The sequence below is a fragment of the Artemia sp. Qi Xiang Cuo genome, chromosome 8, assembly GCF_049724085.1.
Source record: "Artemia sp. Qi Xiang Cuo chromosome 8, ASM4972408v1, whole genome shotgun sequence".
In the NCBI taxonomy this organism is placed as follows: Eukaryota; Metazoa; Arthropoda; class Branchiopoda; order Anostraca; family Artemiidae; genus Artemia; species Artemia sp. Qi Xiang Cuo.
The window spans coordinates 21,982,910-22,002,755 of record NC_142801.1 but is presented as its reverse complement, the minus strand read 5'-3'; the positions used below and the strand labels follow the sequence as shown (position 1 = coordinate 22,002,755).

Sequence of the window (19,846 nt, the reverse complement as noted above, 5' to 3'; positions counted from 1 at the left end):
TTTTTAGCCTGAATATTGATTAATTGCCCAGTTTAGTAATTTAAAATTATATTCAGTTCAAAACTCAAGATTGAGCAAACCGAAACTTATAGCAAACTTGCGTGGATGCCTACTTCTTTTCTTTTGCCGGTAGTCTGTCAAATTTATTAGGTAGCATATATGGTGAGAGCCCGACCCTACTACTTTAGCCAAAAGTTCGATAACCGAGTCTGTATTGTGTACGGTATGAAAAAAGATAACTTTTCATAGCCTGATTATTAATCAAATATAAAGTTTAAACAAATTAAATTAGTACACAATTTAAAACTAGAGATTCAACACGCTGAAACTTACTACAGTCTTGCGTGGATGCCCACTTCTTTTCTTCTGCCGGTAGTCTGTCAAATTTTTTGGTTAGTACATTTGGCGAAGCCCCGGCTCTACTACTCCAGCCAGAAGTCAGATTCCCAAGTCTTGAAAATGCCCGTATAACCATTGGGGAGTTTGGAACACTCTTGGGCCTAAAATATAAATTTTCAGGCAAACACTTGATACATAGATTTAGAACCAAAATAGATACCAGATCTGTATATATAGAATCGAATGTATGTCTATCCTGTATGCATTACTACATTGTTCATCTTATCGCCAAGACACTTTAACAAGTTGTTGAGTATACTTTTGCAAAGGTTTTAGATACAAAATCATCCCCACCTTTCGGCCCTCCTAATACTTTTTGCGCTGACAGAAATAAGAAATTTTTTTATGGATAACCTTTGCTAGCATGCTATTATAAACGGCAAGAGTATGCTCAACGAAGTCTTTTAGATATTCCTGGAGGGAAGTTCCCCGCTGTAGGAGTCCTGGTTGGCAGCACTATGGCAAGCAGATCTCATCGACATAGTTTGAAAACCACAAGCTAAAACAGGTACTGTCGTGTGTAGATTATATTGCAAATCCCATCAGAGTATCACCAGGTTCAGAATTTAGTATACTGATGTTAGCATCTGAACAAAATAGGATCTGTAGTCTACATATTTCTATGATCAATTTTTTTTTTACATTTGAAATCTATAGTCATGGAAACCCCACGATATTAAGGGTTGGAGACAAATTTTTAAGAATATGGCATTGACCTTTACAGTCCCTAATATCGGTGCTGATCTCCGTTTCATGACCCTTAAGCCAGGAAGTGTAATGGGGGGAGGCAACCATCATGTGCTTTCACATACACTTCCTGTTTACCTTCCCAGATTTTTTTTTTTTATATTTCTCCCTCATTTAGAGCTGGATTGACTCTGGCTGAGCTTACAGAGTCACACCATTGCCTCCCGTTTGAAACCAAATAACCAGCGACCCCAGGGCTCGAACCCCTGTCCTCATGAAGTTTATACGAGTTTATAGATGACTATCTCAAATTCCGAGGTGAAAGCCCCCCAAAAAACGGACTATGACCCTAAGAAAGGAAATAATAAAAGGAATAGTACCTTGGTTGGTCAATATCCGGAACCTGTAAGAAGTTGGAAGATTTTGGACGTTGGGATGGACTATGCAAAGTTGGCACAGCTCTGGCCAAAATTTCTGCGACTGGAACTTGCGGAGAGCCAAATCCAGTACATATGCCATACAACATCTCTTGGAAGACTCTATAAATGATTTTTAGTGTCAACTGATAGTCCTTAAAGCGCATGTATTTTGGTTTAAGCATTCAAATTTTTATGACTTCAATGCATTTTTGCTGAATTTTGAATCTACTGAAACTTGAGCCATTAAGAGGAAAATTTTCCAGACATTATAAATGACAGCAGGAAAAACTCAAAAGTAAGATTCGTTAGTCGATTTGGTTTTAATACGCCCGCCATCTGCTGGGGAAAACAATTGATCGTTTTCGGTGTTCATTTATGATCGAGAGTGTAGCTGGTTTCATTGTTAGCGTTACAATTAGTTTATCATAAAACACCTCTTGAAAGGTGTTTTACCCCCCCCCCCACCCAATGCTCATATAAAAACTCACTTTTTAAGCCCCTCTCCCGTTTCCTTAACGGTTGTGCAAAAGACCATATTCTATTGTTGGGCATGTCAAACAGCGTTAGTATATGGATGAACTCAAGATAAGTTGCCCAATGTTAAAAAAAAAACGTCTTGAGTTTCATAAGCTTATCGCAGTTGATTTTTGTAATTTGTGGTGTTCACAAGCCTATTACAATTAATTATATAATATAGTAGATAGTTAGATATATAATATAGTAGTTATATAGTAATTATATCGTTATAATATAGTAAACAGTTATTTATATAATATAGTATATTATATATAATACAATATAGTCTATACTATATATAATATAATATAGTCATACAGAAGACTATATCATTTTCCATGTTTAAAGGAAACATAATATTTTTAATTAATTTCATTTTTATGTTCCTGGCCTCCCCCATGCCATTCAGCGTGTCCTCAGCTGGAGATTGAGGAACGCCCTACAGATATGTAGGGTACTTCCACAGGAAGCAGGGACCAAGGGGGACCATGTCCCTGGGGGTTTATAATAGGAGCTAGAAAACCATTACCTGTGGTCATATATACAGTCAAAGGACGAAGAAGACCCTTCAAATGTACATTCAAATGGGTCCACTGGTTCGTCCTTAAGTCCAAGGTGTTCCAAACCTTCTCCCATTAATGGGTTAAATTGAATGGTGATGCAGAACACCATCGCGGGAGGATCCTCTATAGGAGGACAACTGTGGCAGGGCGTAAGATCCAGATCTAAGGACAACGGCCTCTGCTAAGGGCTGCCTCGACCTTTTTGGGGTACCTGCAAGACTGGGGACCTTGCGGTCAACTCTACTCCCACTTGAAGAGGGTCGCCCCTCGAGGAAATTATAGCCTAATTAACGACACAGTATTCGCACGGGATTCTGACAAATGGACAATTCTTCTGGGCTTGGTTTGTTTTGACGGGTATCTTTAGGCTGAAAAACCTCTTCCTAGCTAAATTATATACTATAGGCTGCCTCCTCGTAGTAGCATAACATTTGTAAGCATGAATATATAGTGAGTCGGAGGTAATAGGCTTGAGATTGCCTGTGCAGGATTTCGACTCTTGTTGATAGAAGAGCATCGCTAAGTGCTGAAAACCATGTTGTGACCAAGATGGGCCCAGGATTGCACAAAGCCTTCATTTATAGAGGTCCAAGGGACTTCTTGCTGTCCGGTTCTAAGCCGGCTTAAGCACTTCGGTGTATACTTGAGAAGATATGTGACCTCCGTTCTGCACTGGTATCAGAGATCATTGCTTTTCCTGAGACGAAAATAGTTTCAATGAATTAAAGAACATGAAAATAGGAACTTGGAATGTTACGACATTAAAAAATGACTATCGTATCGACGTTTTGACTGACGAAATCAGACAATTCAAACTGGATTTATTGGGAGTTTCAGAAACTCATATCCCAGGGGTAGGAAGCATGAAATTAGGTGATATAGAATTTGTTTACTCAGGCAAGAAGGATTTGGGTACATAGACAGGGAGTATGGCTCATGATGAATAATGAAGCTGCTAAGTCTTTTTTAGGCTGGGAAGCTATTAATAATAGAATACTAATTGCTCATTTTATGATTAAAAAGTTCAGGGTATCAGTTATAGTAGTATACGCCCCTGTAGAACAGACTGACGGAGATACTAGTGACTCAGATGAATTTTACTTAAAGTTACAGGAGCAAATAGACAGGGTCCGAGGTAGAAATATGATGTTATTACTGGGAGATTTTAACGCCCAGGTTGGTAGAAATGGGGATAGATGGTATCCTAGCCTTACTAATTTTGGTGTAGGAAAAGAAAACAGTAGTGGAAACAGACTTTTGCATTTTTGTAGGTATAACAATCTAGTTATAACCAATACGGTGTTTGGTCATAAAATGTCTCATAAGTTAACATGATATTCACGTGATGGTAAGACAGTTAACCTTATTGATTATGTTATGGTAAACCAAAGACTGGCAGGATCAATACAAGATACTAGGGTATATAGTTATTGATGCTAAAAGTAAAGATCACTATCTAGCAGTGTCTAGGGTTAATTTAAAGCTGAAATTTCGGAGGGGTAACTACCTCCTGTGAAATTATGATGTTGGTAGACTCCAGGATGAGAATTTGAGAGAAACTTTCCAGGTACAGTTGAATACTAACCTTCAGAGTTTAAAATTTGATAATGTGGAAGATGGTTGGAATCACTTTAGAAAAACAATTTTTGAAGTTGCTGAAGGTGTCTTAGGGAAGAAAGCTAGAACTGCAGCTAAGAATATAAGTGAAAAGGCTTTATGTTTAATAGAAAGGGGAAAGGACTTGTACAAGAATTATCTGAGTTATAGATCATATGAAAACAAAAGGAATGTTAAGAAAGTGGAGAAAGCATTAAAATATGAACTAAGGAGATGTGAAGTGGAGGCCATGGATAAAATTGCTGAGGATCTGAAAGATGCAGCTAGACGGCAAAATAGTAAAATATTGTACTGGCATGTTAGTAAATTGAGAGGGAGTAGTCAATCCGGACTTGGTCCAGTTAAAGATAGGAATGGGGCCGAAATTAGCGATAAGGAAAAAACTAGAGAGAGATGGGCCGAACATTTTGAGAATTTGCTTAACCGAGATAGAGTTGCAGGAAAAGATATAGAGGAAAATGAAAAAGTTTGTGATACATTGGATGTGAAAGAAGATTTCTTTTGTGAGGAAGATTTAGCAACAGTACTAAAAGGATTAAAAAATAATAAGGCTCCAGGTGCTGATAGGGTGGTAAATGAGTTTCTTAAATATGGTGGCTCTGAGTTTAGAATTAAGTTACTGAAGATTATGAATATGATTTTTGAAAAAGGGGAAGTACCTAACGACTTCAGGAAAACCTTAATTAAGCCGCTTTATAAGAAAGGTGATAAAAGTGAATGTGGTAATTATCGAGGCATTAGTCTGGTCTCTGTAGGTAGTAAATTACTTAGTAATATGATACTTTTTAGACTGAGAGATGCCGTAGACAAAGTTTTAAGAGAAGAATAGTGCGGTTTTAGAAAAGGTAGAGGATGTGTCGACCAGATTTTCACTCTTAGGCTAATAATTGAGAAGTGCCTGAGCTTTCAAACACCTTTGGTCCGCAGCTGGTTTTGTATTAAATCAGGAGTTAAGCAGGGTTGTGTTCTATCCCCCTTTATATGGATTATTTTGATGGACTTTGTTTTAAGGAGCACAGGAAAGGCAGTGGGAGACCACGGAATCAAATGGGGAGGAAAAAGTCTCCTGGACTTGGATTATGCTATTAAGCATCCTAGATGAAATTGTGAGCAAAATGAATGAACTTTTAGAGGTTTTGAGAGTTCAGGGTGCTAGAATAGGTTTGAAAATTGATGTTAGCAAGACTAAGTCACTAAGGCTAGGAATAAGTGAAGATGAAAAGATGACGTTGGGTAATGAAAAGATTGATCAGGTGTTAAAAGTACAGTATCCACGGCTTAGAGTGCTTTTTTCACAGTTAAAAAAAGTTTGGAAGAACAGGAAGATAAGTATGCAACCCAAGATTAGAATATTAGATGCTACAGTAATGGAAGTGATCAAAAATTACTCTGAAGCACAGGTGCTCCGAAAAGTAGATGAAGATTTGCTAGATATTTTCCAGAGAAATTGCTTAAGGATTGTTCTGGGTACACGGCTGACTGACCGTATTTCAAACAGTAGGCTATACGAAAAATGTGGTTCAATACCGCTCTCCAGGGCTATAATGAAAGAAAGATTGAGATGGCTAGGGCACGTTGTGCGGATGAAGGATGACAGATTGCCGAAGATTGTTGGTTTTGGCCAACCGTCTAGGGCTAAACGGAAATCAGGTCGTCTCCGTTTGGGATAGGAGGACGTCATTAAGAAAGATTTAAAGGAAATGGGAACTTCGTGGGCGGGTGTAAAAAGGGAGGCTTCGAATAGATTGGGGTGGAGGTGGAGCGTGCGTAGCTGTGTTGGCCTCAGGCGGCTTGGTGCTACGGTGAGTTGTTAGCAGTAGTAGTAGTAGTCGATAGCTTAAAATAATATAAATGATAGATAGCTTAAATATAAATAATAGATAATATAATATAGTAGATAGCTTAAAATAATATAGATAATATATAGCTTAAATATAAATAATACATAATATAATATAGTACATAGCTTAAAATATTAAAATTAATAGTTAGCTTAAATATAAATAATAAATAATATAATATAGTAGATATTTAAAATAATGTAAATGTAGATAACCTAATTAAAATGCAAGTATTTTAGTTCAAAAACCCAAACTTTATGACTTCAAATACAATTTTGCTGCATTCTCAAGCTATTGACATTGTAGCCATTCAGAAGTAAAGTTTTCCGACGCAATAAAAACAGCAGAGCAACATAAAAAAAAAAGATTATTTGCTGATTTTAATGCACCAATCATTTGGTAAAAAAATCCATGTTTTTTGGGGATATTAAATAAAAAAACAAGTTTTTTAAACTGAAAGTAAGGAGCGACATTAAAACTTAAAACGAACAGAAATTATTCCGTATATGAAAGGGACTGTCCTCTCCTCAACGCCTCGCTCTTTACGCTAAAGATTTTTATTGTTTTAAAAAATAAATTTGTGATAAAGAGTCAAACTTTATCGTAAAGAGCGAGGCGTTGAGGAGAGGACAGTCCCTTTCATATACGGAATAATTTCTGTTCGTTTTAAGTTTTAATGTCGCTCCTTACTTTCAGTTTAAAAAACTTGTTTTTTTTATTTAATTTTTGAACGTTTTTGAATAAATGCAGGTTTTGATCTTGGCTCACCGTACATGAATAATTAAAAAAAAATTCATATTAATTTACTTTTATTTAGTTAAATGGCTTTCTTGAAACTTGTTTAATTTTATTTACGAACGTTTTTATTAGTAATAAATATACGTATATGAAAGAGACTGTCCCCTCCTCAACGCCTCGCTCTTTACGCTAAAGTTTTTTATTGTTTTAAAAAATAAAGTTGTGAGACAGAGTCAAACTTTAGCGTAAAGAGCGAGGCGTTGAGGAGGGGACAGTCCCTTTCATATACGGAATAATTTCTGTTCGTTTTAAGTTTTAATGTCGCTCCTTACTTTCAGTTTAAAAATCTTGTTTTTTTATTAAATTATTGAAAGTTTTTAAATAAATGCAAGTTTTGATCTTGGCTCACGCTACATAAATAATTAAAACAAAATTTTCATATCAATTTACTTTTATTTAGTTAAATGGCTTTCTCGAAACTTGTTTAATTATATTTACGAACGTTTTTATTAGTAATAAATAAACGTAACTTACGAATTAACTTACGTAACGAACTTCTATATTCATATATTTTTAATTTCTTTATTAGGGGGTTCGCCCCCTAGTCAATACCTTGCTCTTTAAGCGAAAGTTCGAATTTTGTTCCAATTCTTTAAAAATGACCGCTTAATCACAAAGGCCGCTAATTAGAATAAATAGCTCTTATGAAAGTACTAAAAAATCTTTGGCTTAAAGAGCGAGGTATTGACTACGGGGTGAACCCAATAATATATATAATATTTTCTGTTCGTTTGAAGTTTCGATGTTGCTGCTATTGCAGTTGAAATACTTGTTTTTTTTATATTAAATTTCTGATCTTTTTTTAAATAATGCTGGGAAGTCCGGCGTCCACTTTATAGCAATGTCCCTTCCCCCATGAAAACATCCTTCATGGAAAGATCCTCCCACATAACCCCTGACCCACCCCTCTCCCCCACTACCAGGAAAAATCTCCCCTGAAAACGTCTGTATACTTCCAAATAACCAATACTATGTGTTAACATTGGGTAAAATTCATAACTTTCAGCCTTCCCCCCGGGAATTTAGGGGGATTAAGTCATCCAAAAGACATAATTATTATATGTTTGAACATTCTGACCAAAATGGCTCTCTCAAAATTTTGATCAGGTGACTTTGGGAAAAAAATGAGCGTGGGAGGGGGCCTAGTTGCCCTCCATTTTGTTTGGTCACTTAAAAAAGGCACTAGAACTTTTAATTTCCATTTCAGTGAACCCTCCCACGATATTCTAGGACAACTGGGTTGATGCGATCACCCCTGGGGGAAAAAAAACAAACAAACAAACAAATAAACACGCACCCGTGATCTTTCTTCTGGCAAAAAATGCAAAATTCCACATTTTTGTAGATGAGAGCTTGAAACCTCTACAATAGGGTTCTCTGATACGCTGAATATGATGGTGTGATTTTCATTAGGGTTCTATAACTTTTAGGGGGTCTTTCCTCCTTTTTTCGAAAATCAGCCAAATTTTCTCACGCGCCTAACTTTTGATGGGTGGAAATGAACTTGATAAAACCTATTTATTTGAAATCAGCATTAAAATCTGATTCTTTTGGTGTATCTATTTGTATCAAAATACCGTTTTCTAGAGTTTCGGTTACCATTGAGCCGGGTCGCTCCTTACTTACAGTTCGTTACCACGAACTGTTTGATTAACGTATTAATTCGAGTGTGGAAAATGTAAGGTTTCACTGTTAGTATTATAGTAAAATAAAAAATAAAAAAATAAAATAATTAAGAGAATACATAAAAAAAAGCGTAAAATAAAAAATAATATTGGTGGAACCCTTGGTCCCAGTTTGTTCAGATAAATGTCCTTCTCAGATTCTTTTCTTTTGGTCCCTTAATTATTCTTTTCCCCTAGTAATCATTATTAATTTTCCTTTTATTTTGGTGGAGCCATTTTCTGTCCTCCTAATTGCGTAGTTGGTTACATAGACCACGAGTTTAAGTGTGCAGTTGGGGATATTTGACCAGTAATTTAGTATGCCCTCGGGATGGCAGGAAAAATTCATTACCACCCCATCACCCCGTCGCAGACACGCGGCTGGCTGAGTGGGCTGGGGAAAATTGTTCCTTTTTTAGTCCAGTTCCTTTTTTGTGGCGTGACTGATTACAGTAAGATTTTTTATACTATATAATCTTTGACTTTATAGTCTAGGTCGAGTCTAAAGAGATAGTTAGAAATATTACCGGTACCCCTTGGCCTTAAAGTGGCCCCTGGGACCATTCGATCACGCTATAGTACCCTAAGGCAGGGTATATTGTAAATCGGGCACAGACGCGTACCCAATAAGACACGGAACCGTTGGAGTAAGCGCGGGAATCCCACTAACATTTGGGCCGACAAGGGGTTGTTCCCTTCGAATAAATGGCATAGCAACCTTTTTGCGCCATTTTTGCACCACCACGTGGTGACCACCGTACTTTACCCCCCAATAAGTGGTGGCAGCAACAAAAGGAGCTATCAACAGCACTGATAGTAAAAGAATTTTGCGTTTTAAAAGAGACGGGTTAATTTGGCCTAGAAAGTAGCCTATTGTGGTAACATATAAAAAGACAAAAATACACAATCAGTTTATAGAATTATGAAGGTCTATAATGGGCTGTGTGCCTTGTTAGACAAATATAAAAAAGAATAACGTGAAATTAATGAGTCGAGTTTGCAGTGGGGGAATCTCCATATTAAAAAGTATTACAGGGTTTAAGGATATTTAAGAAAACGTTGAAAGTTAGGTTATTATTTGAGTGAATTGGCGGACTTAGATATAAATCTTCAGTGACGAAGGTTATAAGAGTATTGAGGACGGCAAATTAAGAGAATTTGTCAGTTTGTGCGCAAATTGGACAAGAAAGGTGGGAGGCACCTATCCTATTGTGTAATCTGCCCAGGAGGAGATTATATTTGGAATACGAGTATCCAGGGAGGATACGTGATTTGTTTTACAGGGCAGTTCCCCTGTTTTAGTTTAGTCCAGCTAATTCACTAGTGGAATATTCGCGCGGTTTTTCAGTTTATTTTCTCGTCCAACCCCTGTTAATTCGTTTTTCGAAGATATATTTCACTCGCATAAAACTGCTTGTTGTGAAAAAAGTTGTTAATCACTAATGAAGTCTAGATATTCCGGTTATTTGAAAATTGTTTAGTCTCATTATACGGAGCTGATAATTGACAATATTAATTGCGTACCATAATTTTCGCGTGGTAGTTTTTGAGTTTACCACGATTGACCAATTAATTAAGAGATAATATAATCGGAAAGAAGTATACGCGATAAAATGAGGGGGTACGAAATAAACAAGGAAAAAATAATGTGTGAAAAAACTAAACGAACTCACCCCTCAGAGGCTGTGCCAAATGAAGGAGAGCTACGGGATAGAGATGGTATAGATATGGAACAAATGAATTAAGAAAATGAATTAAGAAGAAATTATGACACACGGAATTTTGAAATAATGTTGGACAGAGATAAGATTAACTCAAGACCGAGAAGGGTAAGTGAAGCCCAGAGAAAAAGTACGAAAATGGAAAGAAAGGCTAATATTGAGGCCTTTTATAGAGAGCACCAAGAATATAAGGAAAAAATGCAGGCTGAGAAAGATGAAATTAGAACGAATAGAAAAAAGGACGAAAAGGCTAGAGTAGCCTATAAAGAAAGAGACAATACGGATAGAGAACGAACAGATTCAGAAAATGAATTAAGAAGAAATAATGATAGACGAAATCAAAGTAGTCCGAGTAGAAGGAGCAGTGTTGAATCGAGATCCAGCAGGGGCTAGCGAAAAAGTACTCAAATAGATATGACACAATGTATATTAATTTCATGGAGAAAGAGAGGATAGCCAGAGAACTTCATCAGGTCCGTATGGACAAAATTGAAAAAGATAGACAAGAAAGAGAGGATAGCTAGAGAGCAGAGAGAAAAGAATATTAGAATAGAGAACGAAAGGAAGAGGCTGATAGGATAGCCAGAGAACAAAAAGAGGAGGAAGATAGAATAGAAAGAGAGAAAGAGAGGAAAGCCAGAGAGCAAAAAGAGGAGGAAGATAGGAAACAAAGAGAGAAAGATGAAAGAGAAAAAGAGGAAGAAAGACAGGCCCGTAGGGAGGCCAATAAAAATATTACCAGGATGTTTCAAAAACAATTGACAGACTAATGAAAACTCCTTGGAGAAATTCACAAAGTGACGTTTTTTCACAAGTTACTTATAGGCCGTCGGATAGCCATGATAATTTGTCTAAGGATCAATTGCGAGAAAATGAAAATTACCAAACATTAAATACTTCTCCGAGAAAATATACAACTTCGCTGACTACGGGGAGAGGTGGACCGACCCATACAATAAACTGGGAGGTTGCGCCACCCTGTCAGAAAGACGAAATGCTTGATGCTCAAAATTTTTATTAATCTGGTAAAATTTGATTCCTCGGAGCCTTTTCCTAAAAATTGCCATAATAGAGATGAGAAAGTAACCTATAAAAGAACGAATTGGGCTATAGCATATAATCAAGGAAATATTGACGAGTTTGTGAAATCAAATAAAATAGAAGAAAAATTAAACCGAAAATTGACCGAAATGGTAATTGACTCAGGGAGTGAGCAAACTTTTGCGGGAATGGACCTAATTAAAAAGACGGAAATAGACCATAAAAATAATATTACAACAGTGTGTTATTATGGAGATAAGCACCAATGCCCATCTGCTTTGGTAAGAATAAAAAATTGCAAAGAAGGACGGTACGGTCCAGAGAAAAACAATAAAACTAGGCTTAGTACCTACGCTAGCTGTGGATGTTTTAGTAGGAGGAGACTTTGGAGATATCGGAAATCGGAAATCCAGATTTCCAGAAAATGGAAAACTTGAGAACACTTTTAACGAGTTTGAGACGCCGAAAAAGTTTTGCCAAAATGAAACGCTGATTGTAGCAGAGAAAAAGGAGACGAAATTTATTGTACGCGCTTTTCCTCGGAAAGTTCGAGAAATTTTAGTAGAATATGAAAAACCAAATGTTGGAATTCAGTTCCCATTTGATAACAAATATTTGTTTCTGCGGTAAAAGTAAAGAAATCTAAGAGGGAGAAAAGAGATATTAAACAGAGCTACAATGAAGAAAAGCAGTCAAAGATGGTTGACACTAGAGTCCAATTCAAATTTAATAATGATCTATTTTGCGCGATGTAAAAAATTGAGATAAGTGAAAAATAACAAATAAGTACTAAAAACAGACAAACTTTTCAGATTCAGCATTAAGTGGTAAAAACTGCAAAAATATTGGATGGGCTATGCCTTCATAATATAAATAATAGGGGTAACAATGAGGTCTAAGATCCATTGAGAAAAATACGAAATTACAATGATACGAAAATACTTAGAAAGGAGAAGAAGACCCATGACATATTATGAGAAATTACAGATAATCATGACAGAGAATTGACTTGTCAACAACGGGTTACGGAAAGATTGAAAGGTACTGAATTTTGGGTTGGATGGAAGAAATTTGAGAAGAAATCTGATATTGGTCTTATCAACTCAAAAGAGGGTTTGTTCCTTTATGAGGGGGAGGATTTCCTTGGGGAAGATCTCCTGTTGTATGTGACAAAAGGTTGCTCTTGTCTTAGACGCAAATCTGGTAGACCAACTGTGATCCCTTTAATGGAGTCATGTCTGTTTAGTCCTCAATGTAATCTTCCCTCGTCGTTGCCGAGTAGTATTCTTTCAACTATTTTACAGGAGGGGACCCAGAGAAAAGCGATTCGTGGTTCGCTCAAAATTTTACTTCATTTCCCTGTACCCTTATCGTTTTCACTGGCCTTTGTATTTTTGGTCTTAGATTATTTAAAATTATGCCAAGGGGCAATTTACTTTTTATTGAGATTTGGGGTTGTTTCCACAGATGGAAATTAAGAGGCTAGTGCAGCCAAAATTTTTCATGATGGCTGGCATCATCGAAAGTGCCAGGAACTGATTCTTTGCTCCTCTCAAATGTAAATTCGTGAGAGCGAGAAAATTTTTGTTTTTGATTGTGCTGCGCACAATGAATTTCTACGAATCTTGGAGACTTCAACTTTCAAAACCTAATGCAGATGCTATACGATCTAGACCATGATGGTTCTACGGTAGAGACGTGGGGATGACGACGAATCCTGAGCCAAGCGGTGGAAGTATAGGCATGGGTGAAAGAAAGAAGAGAAGATACAAGTTTGATGATTTTGAGTTTAATGTTATTTATTTTATGTCTGAGTTTCCAGCCAATCCACCAGAGTAGCGGCCATTTATCTTAGGAGGGAGGTGTTGAACCCTTGGTCCCAGTTTGTTCGGATAAATGTCCTTCCCAGATTCTAAAAACAAATAAGTAGAACAACAGGGAAATTTTTATACAAGACAGTGGAACGCAACTTTAAATGAATATTTCGTCCCTATATCCAAGGGCCGTCCTCAGCAAAACAGACGAAGAGAATAAAAACAATATAAAAGAATCTTACATTAAAATTCAATCATTAAAACTGAAACGTTTTTTTTTAATGTTTTAAAACAGCCCTAATATCCTTATTTCAGGGAAGTTCAACCAGGATTGAACTTCCTTGAAGTAATGATATTAGGGCTGTTTTAAAACATTTAAAAAAAACCTTTTTTTTTCCAGCCCAGTATTTTAATATTTTTGACGGGATTTCCAAATCTACGTACATAACAAAATTAGACACATAATTAGGCTAAAGGTTCTTCTCCCCCTCAACCCCCAAAAACAACAGTGCCTCTCTTGATTATGAAACAAATTATGATACAACAGTATTTTTATAATGATAATTATATGCGTTCTGTTACGGTAGAAAGGTAATGTAGTAGATTTCCCATTGTGAAAAATTACTTAGGTTCATTTTTGTGAGTGAAACCTATGTTAGGGATTGACTTCACTACAGCATGTATAAAACTTGCCGTCAGGGCATCAGTCTCATCAGCCTTTTTCAGAAAAACTGCATATAGGTTACTATTTTTCAACTTTTTCAGGGGTAAGGAGCCTTCAGAACAATCACAGAGGAAAATCTCCCATCATACTACCCTTGCGAGAAGATACGAGGTTATTTCTATGAAAAACTCCAAAATTGCAGTGCAAATTAAAATAAAAAAGAATCTCAAGATTCAGGGGGGGGGGGTTAAAAAGAATGACAAAATCTCTTAATTGTCTAAATTTAATTCAAATATTAGAACCCAAAGAGGAAACAAAATAAATGTTGATATAGTTTGAAAGGAACATGAAAGACCCAGATCAGGAACTGGAAATCATAATTGCTTAGAGTTTAAAAAAAATATGTATCGGTAAAAAAAAACAGCACGCGTAGAGCAGGTCGGACTGTAAGCATTGACTGGACTGTACGCTTCTTCCTGACCCATGGAATTAAAGCTGTCGATGTCTGCAGCGTTCAATTTCCAACCAAACATGTATTCCCGCAGCTTTTACGCTAATTTTTCTTGATTTGGAGTTTAATTTTAAATCAAAGATATAAAATTGTGAAGCAGAAACCAAAAATCATAATTGTTCAACCGAGGCCATGTCAGAAGAGGGGACAGGGTTTGACTCCTCCCCTCCCCCAAGTTCTGACCGACTCGTAACCACGTAACAAAAATGCATATAAAAATAATTTTTATGCGTTTTTTTCTTACCCTAGCCCCCCCCCCCAATCCTCCAAACAAATATTCTGGATACATTCTTCCTCAGCACTAAAAATATACAAGCTCTACAGGTAGACGTTATAATCGGAAACTATCGGAACATTAGTCTAAAATCAAGTTTGTTTCACGATCCTAATTAACTAAAGCTATCACGTTGACAGATCAAAGGTTCATATTCCTTGATTAGAAGCTTGATTGTTAACCAACTAAATTGCATGGACTTAAAATCACAGAACATAAGTATTGAGGGTGCCACAAGCACGCGGTCTTTAGTCAATATTATATAGTCAAATCAATTTATTGGGTTTTATATCCATTGACAACTAAACCCAAGCGAGTGAACATACTTACTATTCAAAAGGATTTTTTTTTTGTCAATTCTTAGTTCAATAAGGAACCTTAACATACTTTTAAAGCTAAAATTTCATCAAGCGCTTTGACGTGATTAAATATCAAAAGCTTGGTGAACTTGGCTTCTAAAAGCCTTATATATGTCACAACAAATAGTTAAAATCAGTTTAACTTAAAAAGTTTGCAGGGTGATTTCACTGCAGTAGGGTAATTATCTTCGCCCTAAAGAACGAATTTTATGATATCTCTAGCGTTGCAAATCCCCTTGCAATTATTTAGTTTTGAATGTATTTTGCTGAATTTCTGATTTGTTTTGATTAATTGTGCTATAAAAATAACTGATAAATAACATTATCACCGAAGAATTTTTCCTTATCGTTAAGTTTTAATATTTTTATCCTATACTATATTTTAAATAATCACTTTCATCATCATTTTATTATTAATTAACATAGTTTACTACATCATTATTTAATTTTTTCTACATTAATATTCTTCTTATTTAATCTTACCCTATACTGCATCCTACATCATCAGTTTCATCACCATTTCATTATTATTTATTATAATTTACTATATCACTATTTATTTTTTTCTATATTAATATTCTTGTTATTTCATCTTATCCTATACTATTACCTGCTTCTCACACCTAGTATGGCCGCACACTGTAAAGGATTACCTGCTTCTCACACTTCATATGCCCCACACACCGTAAAGGATTATCTGCTTCTCACACGTAGTATGGCCCGCACACCGTAAAGGATTACCTGCTTTTCACACCTAGTATGACCCGTACACTGCAAAGGATTACCTGCTTCTCACAACTAGTATGGCCGCACACTGTAAAGGATTACCTGCTTCTCACACCTAGTATGGCCCGTACACCGTAAAGAATTGACTTATTTTTCCCTTGGCCGACAAGGAACGTCACGTCAAACAACATCGGTGGCGAATGATCTTGATTATGAAAAGATCTGTTGAAATCCTTAGCTAACTGTTCATAACCTTCAAACTGATCCCGAACTGAATCTAATAAAGGACTTGATGGCCTCATATGACCTATGGGACGCCAAGATCCTCTCCTGAAAAGATAACCAAAACATTAGTCAATATCTTGTAAAAAAGAAAACTTAAAGGGGTAGCTGCCCCGCTTGTGTTACGAATCGAATCAATGAAAGTCACAATGCCTGCGGCAGGTATACGGAAATTTACTGACAAAATTATAAAATTAATCTAAGAATTTAAATACAGATGTATTTTTTATAGTTAGAAAACCGGTGACTTAATTCTAGTAGTATGCTAAGATTACGGCAGGCTACAGCTATATTCAAAGGATTTTATTTCAAGATTAGGTACAATTCCGAAAAAAAAACCATGAAAAATAGGTGGCTTATTGTACACTAAATGATATAGCAATGCTAAGATTACGGCAGGCTACAGGTATATTCAAAGGATTTTATTTCAAGATGCGGTGCAATTTAAAAAAAAAACACGAAAAATAGGTGGCTTATCGTACACTAAATGGTATAGTATATTTGAAACACAAAAGCCACACGGGCCAAGGCTCACAAATGCAGTAAAAATATTAATAGTGGCATATAAATATTCTAGACAAGGGCGTATGCAGGATTTTGTTCGAGGGGGGGGGGGCACATATACACAACAAACATCAAAATTTGTTTCTCTGCATTTTTGTTGCGTTTTGACGAGTCGGACTAAATCTTCTTTTTTTTGTGGGGGGGGGGAGATAGGGTTCATACTAGTAGCCTTCCGTCCCTGAATATGGCCGTACTTCCAGACAATTATCTATATGTTATATATGTCAAAAATCGATCCACCCATACTTACCAAAGTTAGTAACGTTAATTTGCCATTATTTTTCACGGTATTATCACTGAATCCCTCCCAATTGACCCTAATCAGTATTAATATATCAATATACCAAATGATCCCTGTCAATATATAAATATCTACTATCAATTTTAAATAGTTTTCTCCTAAAATTTAGAGTAGGAATTTTGGTCTTTATATAATGGGAACTAACGTCGCTGACAGATGGTATATAAAAAAATGACCTTTGCAAAGATGCAGCTTGATCTCACCTTTTAGGGCTATAATGAAAGAAAGGTTAAAATGGCTGGGCCATGTTATACGACTGAAGGATGATAAGATTCCCAAAGATTATGCATGTTGGCTATAAAGCTTGGAAAAATGAAGCTCTGAATAGATTGGGTTGAAGAAAGAGCTTGTACAGCTGTTTGGACCTCAAGCGACTTGGTGCCGCAATAAGTATCTAGCAGTAGTAGTAAGTTTATATAGTAGAAAACTATAAGCGGTGACAGTAGTTTTCTGACACATAGCTACGATTTTTTCAATGACTTCCCTGGAACTTCCACTGGAACGTTTTTACGGGTTCAATAGCGGCTAACTAATGTGTACTGTGGTTTCGAGTTCCATACAAACCCGATACCTCGTACAACGGAATAATTGCAGTGAATTATTGCTAAGAAGGATCATATCCAGAACCTGAAATCATAATTTAAGTTTGTTTGTCAAGTTTTTTAATCACCTAAAACCGTCTAAAGTTGGAAATCATATGCATTTTTTAATTAAGGTCCGTTTCAACATAAGAACCCAACAAAAGATTATTTCAAAAAAGTAAATTTATTTTCAGAAAGTACATACTTTTCTCTATTTTTTTACATAGTTACCAAGTTTTTTTTAAACACTTATCATACCTCTCAACTAATTTTAAAGTAAAGTCTTTATAAGAAATTGCCGCCGGTTGTTTTTACGTCATTGTTATCTTTTTAAGGGTTATCACTGAGGTGGAAGCCCGTTGAATTGGAGACGAAACATGGGTTCCGCATATCACGCCCAAATCGAGGCAACAGAACATGGAATTGAATTGAATTTATTTATAACACGTTGAATGGGAACACACACACTTCCCTGAAAATTTGAAGGCCGAATATCCTCTCTCCCAGCGCAAAATCATGGCGTCGGTGTTTGGGAATAGGCATGGTGTTTTTTTGGTCGACTTCAAGTAGTAAGCGCCCGATTACTTGAGACCCTACCCGCAAACCTACGCCTGAGGCATCGGGTATGTGTGTAGGTTTTCAAGTAATTGGGTTACCAGGGTCATTTGCAAAGAGGTACCATTTCTATAGAAGCTATAGTAATTTGAAATATCATATAGAATTTGCTTGAAAGGTATATACTTTGCGTACGCTCCCGTACCAAACAGGTTTTTCTGGTAGTCCTATTCTACAGGTCATTACACCTTTGCCAAGAGGAACGAGTATAACTTGATTGGTGATTAGGATTTGAATAAAAGGAATAGTTTTCTTTACAATTCATATTAGTAAGAGAATTGAATTCAAAGAGAATAGTTTATTTGCAAGGATATTAGTGAAAAAAAAATGAGTGGTGCATTTACACTATTGGAGATTAATGATGGAACCGACAGCAGCAGCAGCAGCGATATACGAGTACCTAATGTAGCGGTGGAAATAACCGCTGGCTGTAGACTATGTCTTGAATTGGGACATTATGTATGCGAGATACGTGATATCATTAAGCAAGTTTAAGCAGGAGTAGCAGCTGTGTTTTGCTGGAAAAGTGAATATTCTCCATATAAATAAACTTCGGTCAGCATTACATGTCCTATCGAAATATATTGATGAGAACAAAATGCATCAGTGAATATTATTATTGTAATTATGTTCAATAAAAATGTTTCTAAACCAATGGTATTTTTTTCTTTTTCTATAGTAGACAAGCGTATATTTTCTAGAGTAGAAAAAAGAAATTCTGTTTAGTCTGAAGTTGGTTGTGAGAGAGTTAGGACTAAAAAAAATGGATGGATTCGAGACAGATCGAATCATGAGGAATCTAGTTCTTATGAAAAAACGTTTGGTTCTAGATGACAATTTTCTAGACTTGTCTATTCAAAGGAAGATATTTTCTCGAGGAATGCTTGTTGATATAATGAAAACCGATTCTCCATCATTAGACTATTGGATGAAGCTTCGACAATGTGATCCAAGTTCATTTACAAAATTTATTGATATATTGATTACGAAACGACAATATGATATTGTGGATATAATTTTAAACATTAGTTTAGAAATTTAGGACTTTTTTTTATAAGAAAGATGGTGCTCAAGGATGATTTACTCCTCTCTCTCTCAGACAAATTCGTGTTGTTGCTAGATCAGTGTCATTTTAGTAGTGAGAGAGTCAACACTTAAAAAAATTTTTCATACATGTCCGTTATATATTTATACACTGGGACGTTGGTCTTCGTGTTAGACATGCACAGTGATTCAAGAGTTTGATGAAAAGCGTAGATTATGCAATCCGTGTAAATTGCACAGAGGATATGCCGTACAAATTAAAGGATGTAAGTTCTGTCTTGAAGAGGCTTGTGACTCTCATCCTAGAGGCCATCTATGCTCCAATTGTCATTATGATAAATGCAAGAAGCGGGAGAGTACATATCCCGGTATGATTGGAATGAATCTTGCCCATGAGTTTATTCTTGTACTAAAGAATTGGTATCGTCGTGGTTTTAGATTGTTATTGAGGGAGAAGCTGGTTCTTTAATTCAACTTCTGGAACGACAAAAGAATATAGGTTCTACATAATCCTTACGAAGAAACTTAGAGTTACGATTATAAGACCTCTGATTTCTATTTGGCTGTGATAGAATTTGATTTGCCACTTGAGGACACTGTTTATGAAATTGCTTCAAATAGGCAAATTGAAACATGTGAATTCTATAGAATGAATGAAAATAGCATCATTGACTATACAAAGAGATATTACAAGAGTGAAGTCACACTCTACTGAAGAAAATGTGACCCTGACTTTGCAGTACATCAGGATCAGTACACGCTGAATTAAGATAATCTACCGGCACTAGTCGTTGTCGAAAAATACCTAATATTGGATGAGATCTAAAGAGTAGAAAAGTCATTTT

The 19,846-nt window shown here is 36.1% G+C and overlaps 1 protein-coding gene across 4 annotated transcripts in view; it reads right to left on the bottom strand.

Annotated features, from left to right (window-relative positions):
• Window positions 1–19,846, bottom strand: part of rsh (Rap GTPase activating protein radish) — a 263,202-nt gene that overhangs the window by 17,202 nt on the left and 226,154 nt on the right. For all 4 annotated transcript variants that reach the window (XM_089093289.1, XM_089093292.1, XM_089093290.1 and 1 more), the window contains 3 exons: window positions 15,717–15,944; window positions 1,467–1,625; window positions 334–500 (listed from right to left, as the gene is read on the bottom strand). In XM_089093289.1, the coding sequence (XP_088949415.1) occupies window positions 334–500; window positions 1,467–1,625; window positions 15,717–15,944 (554 nt within the window). The remainder of the gene's footprint in view (window positions 1–333; window positions 501–1,466; window positions 1,626–15,716; window positions 15,945–19,846) is intronic.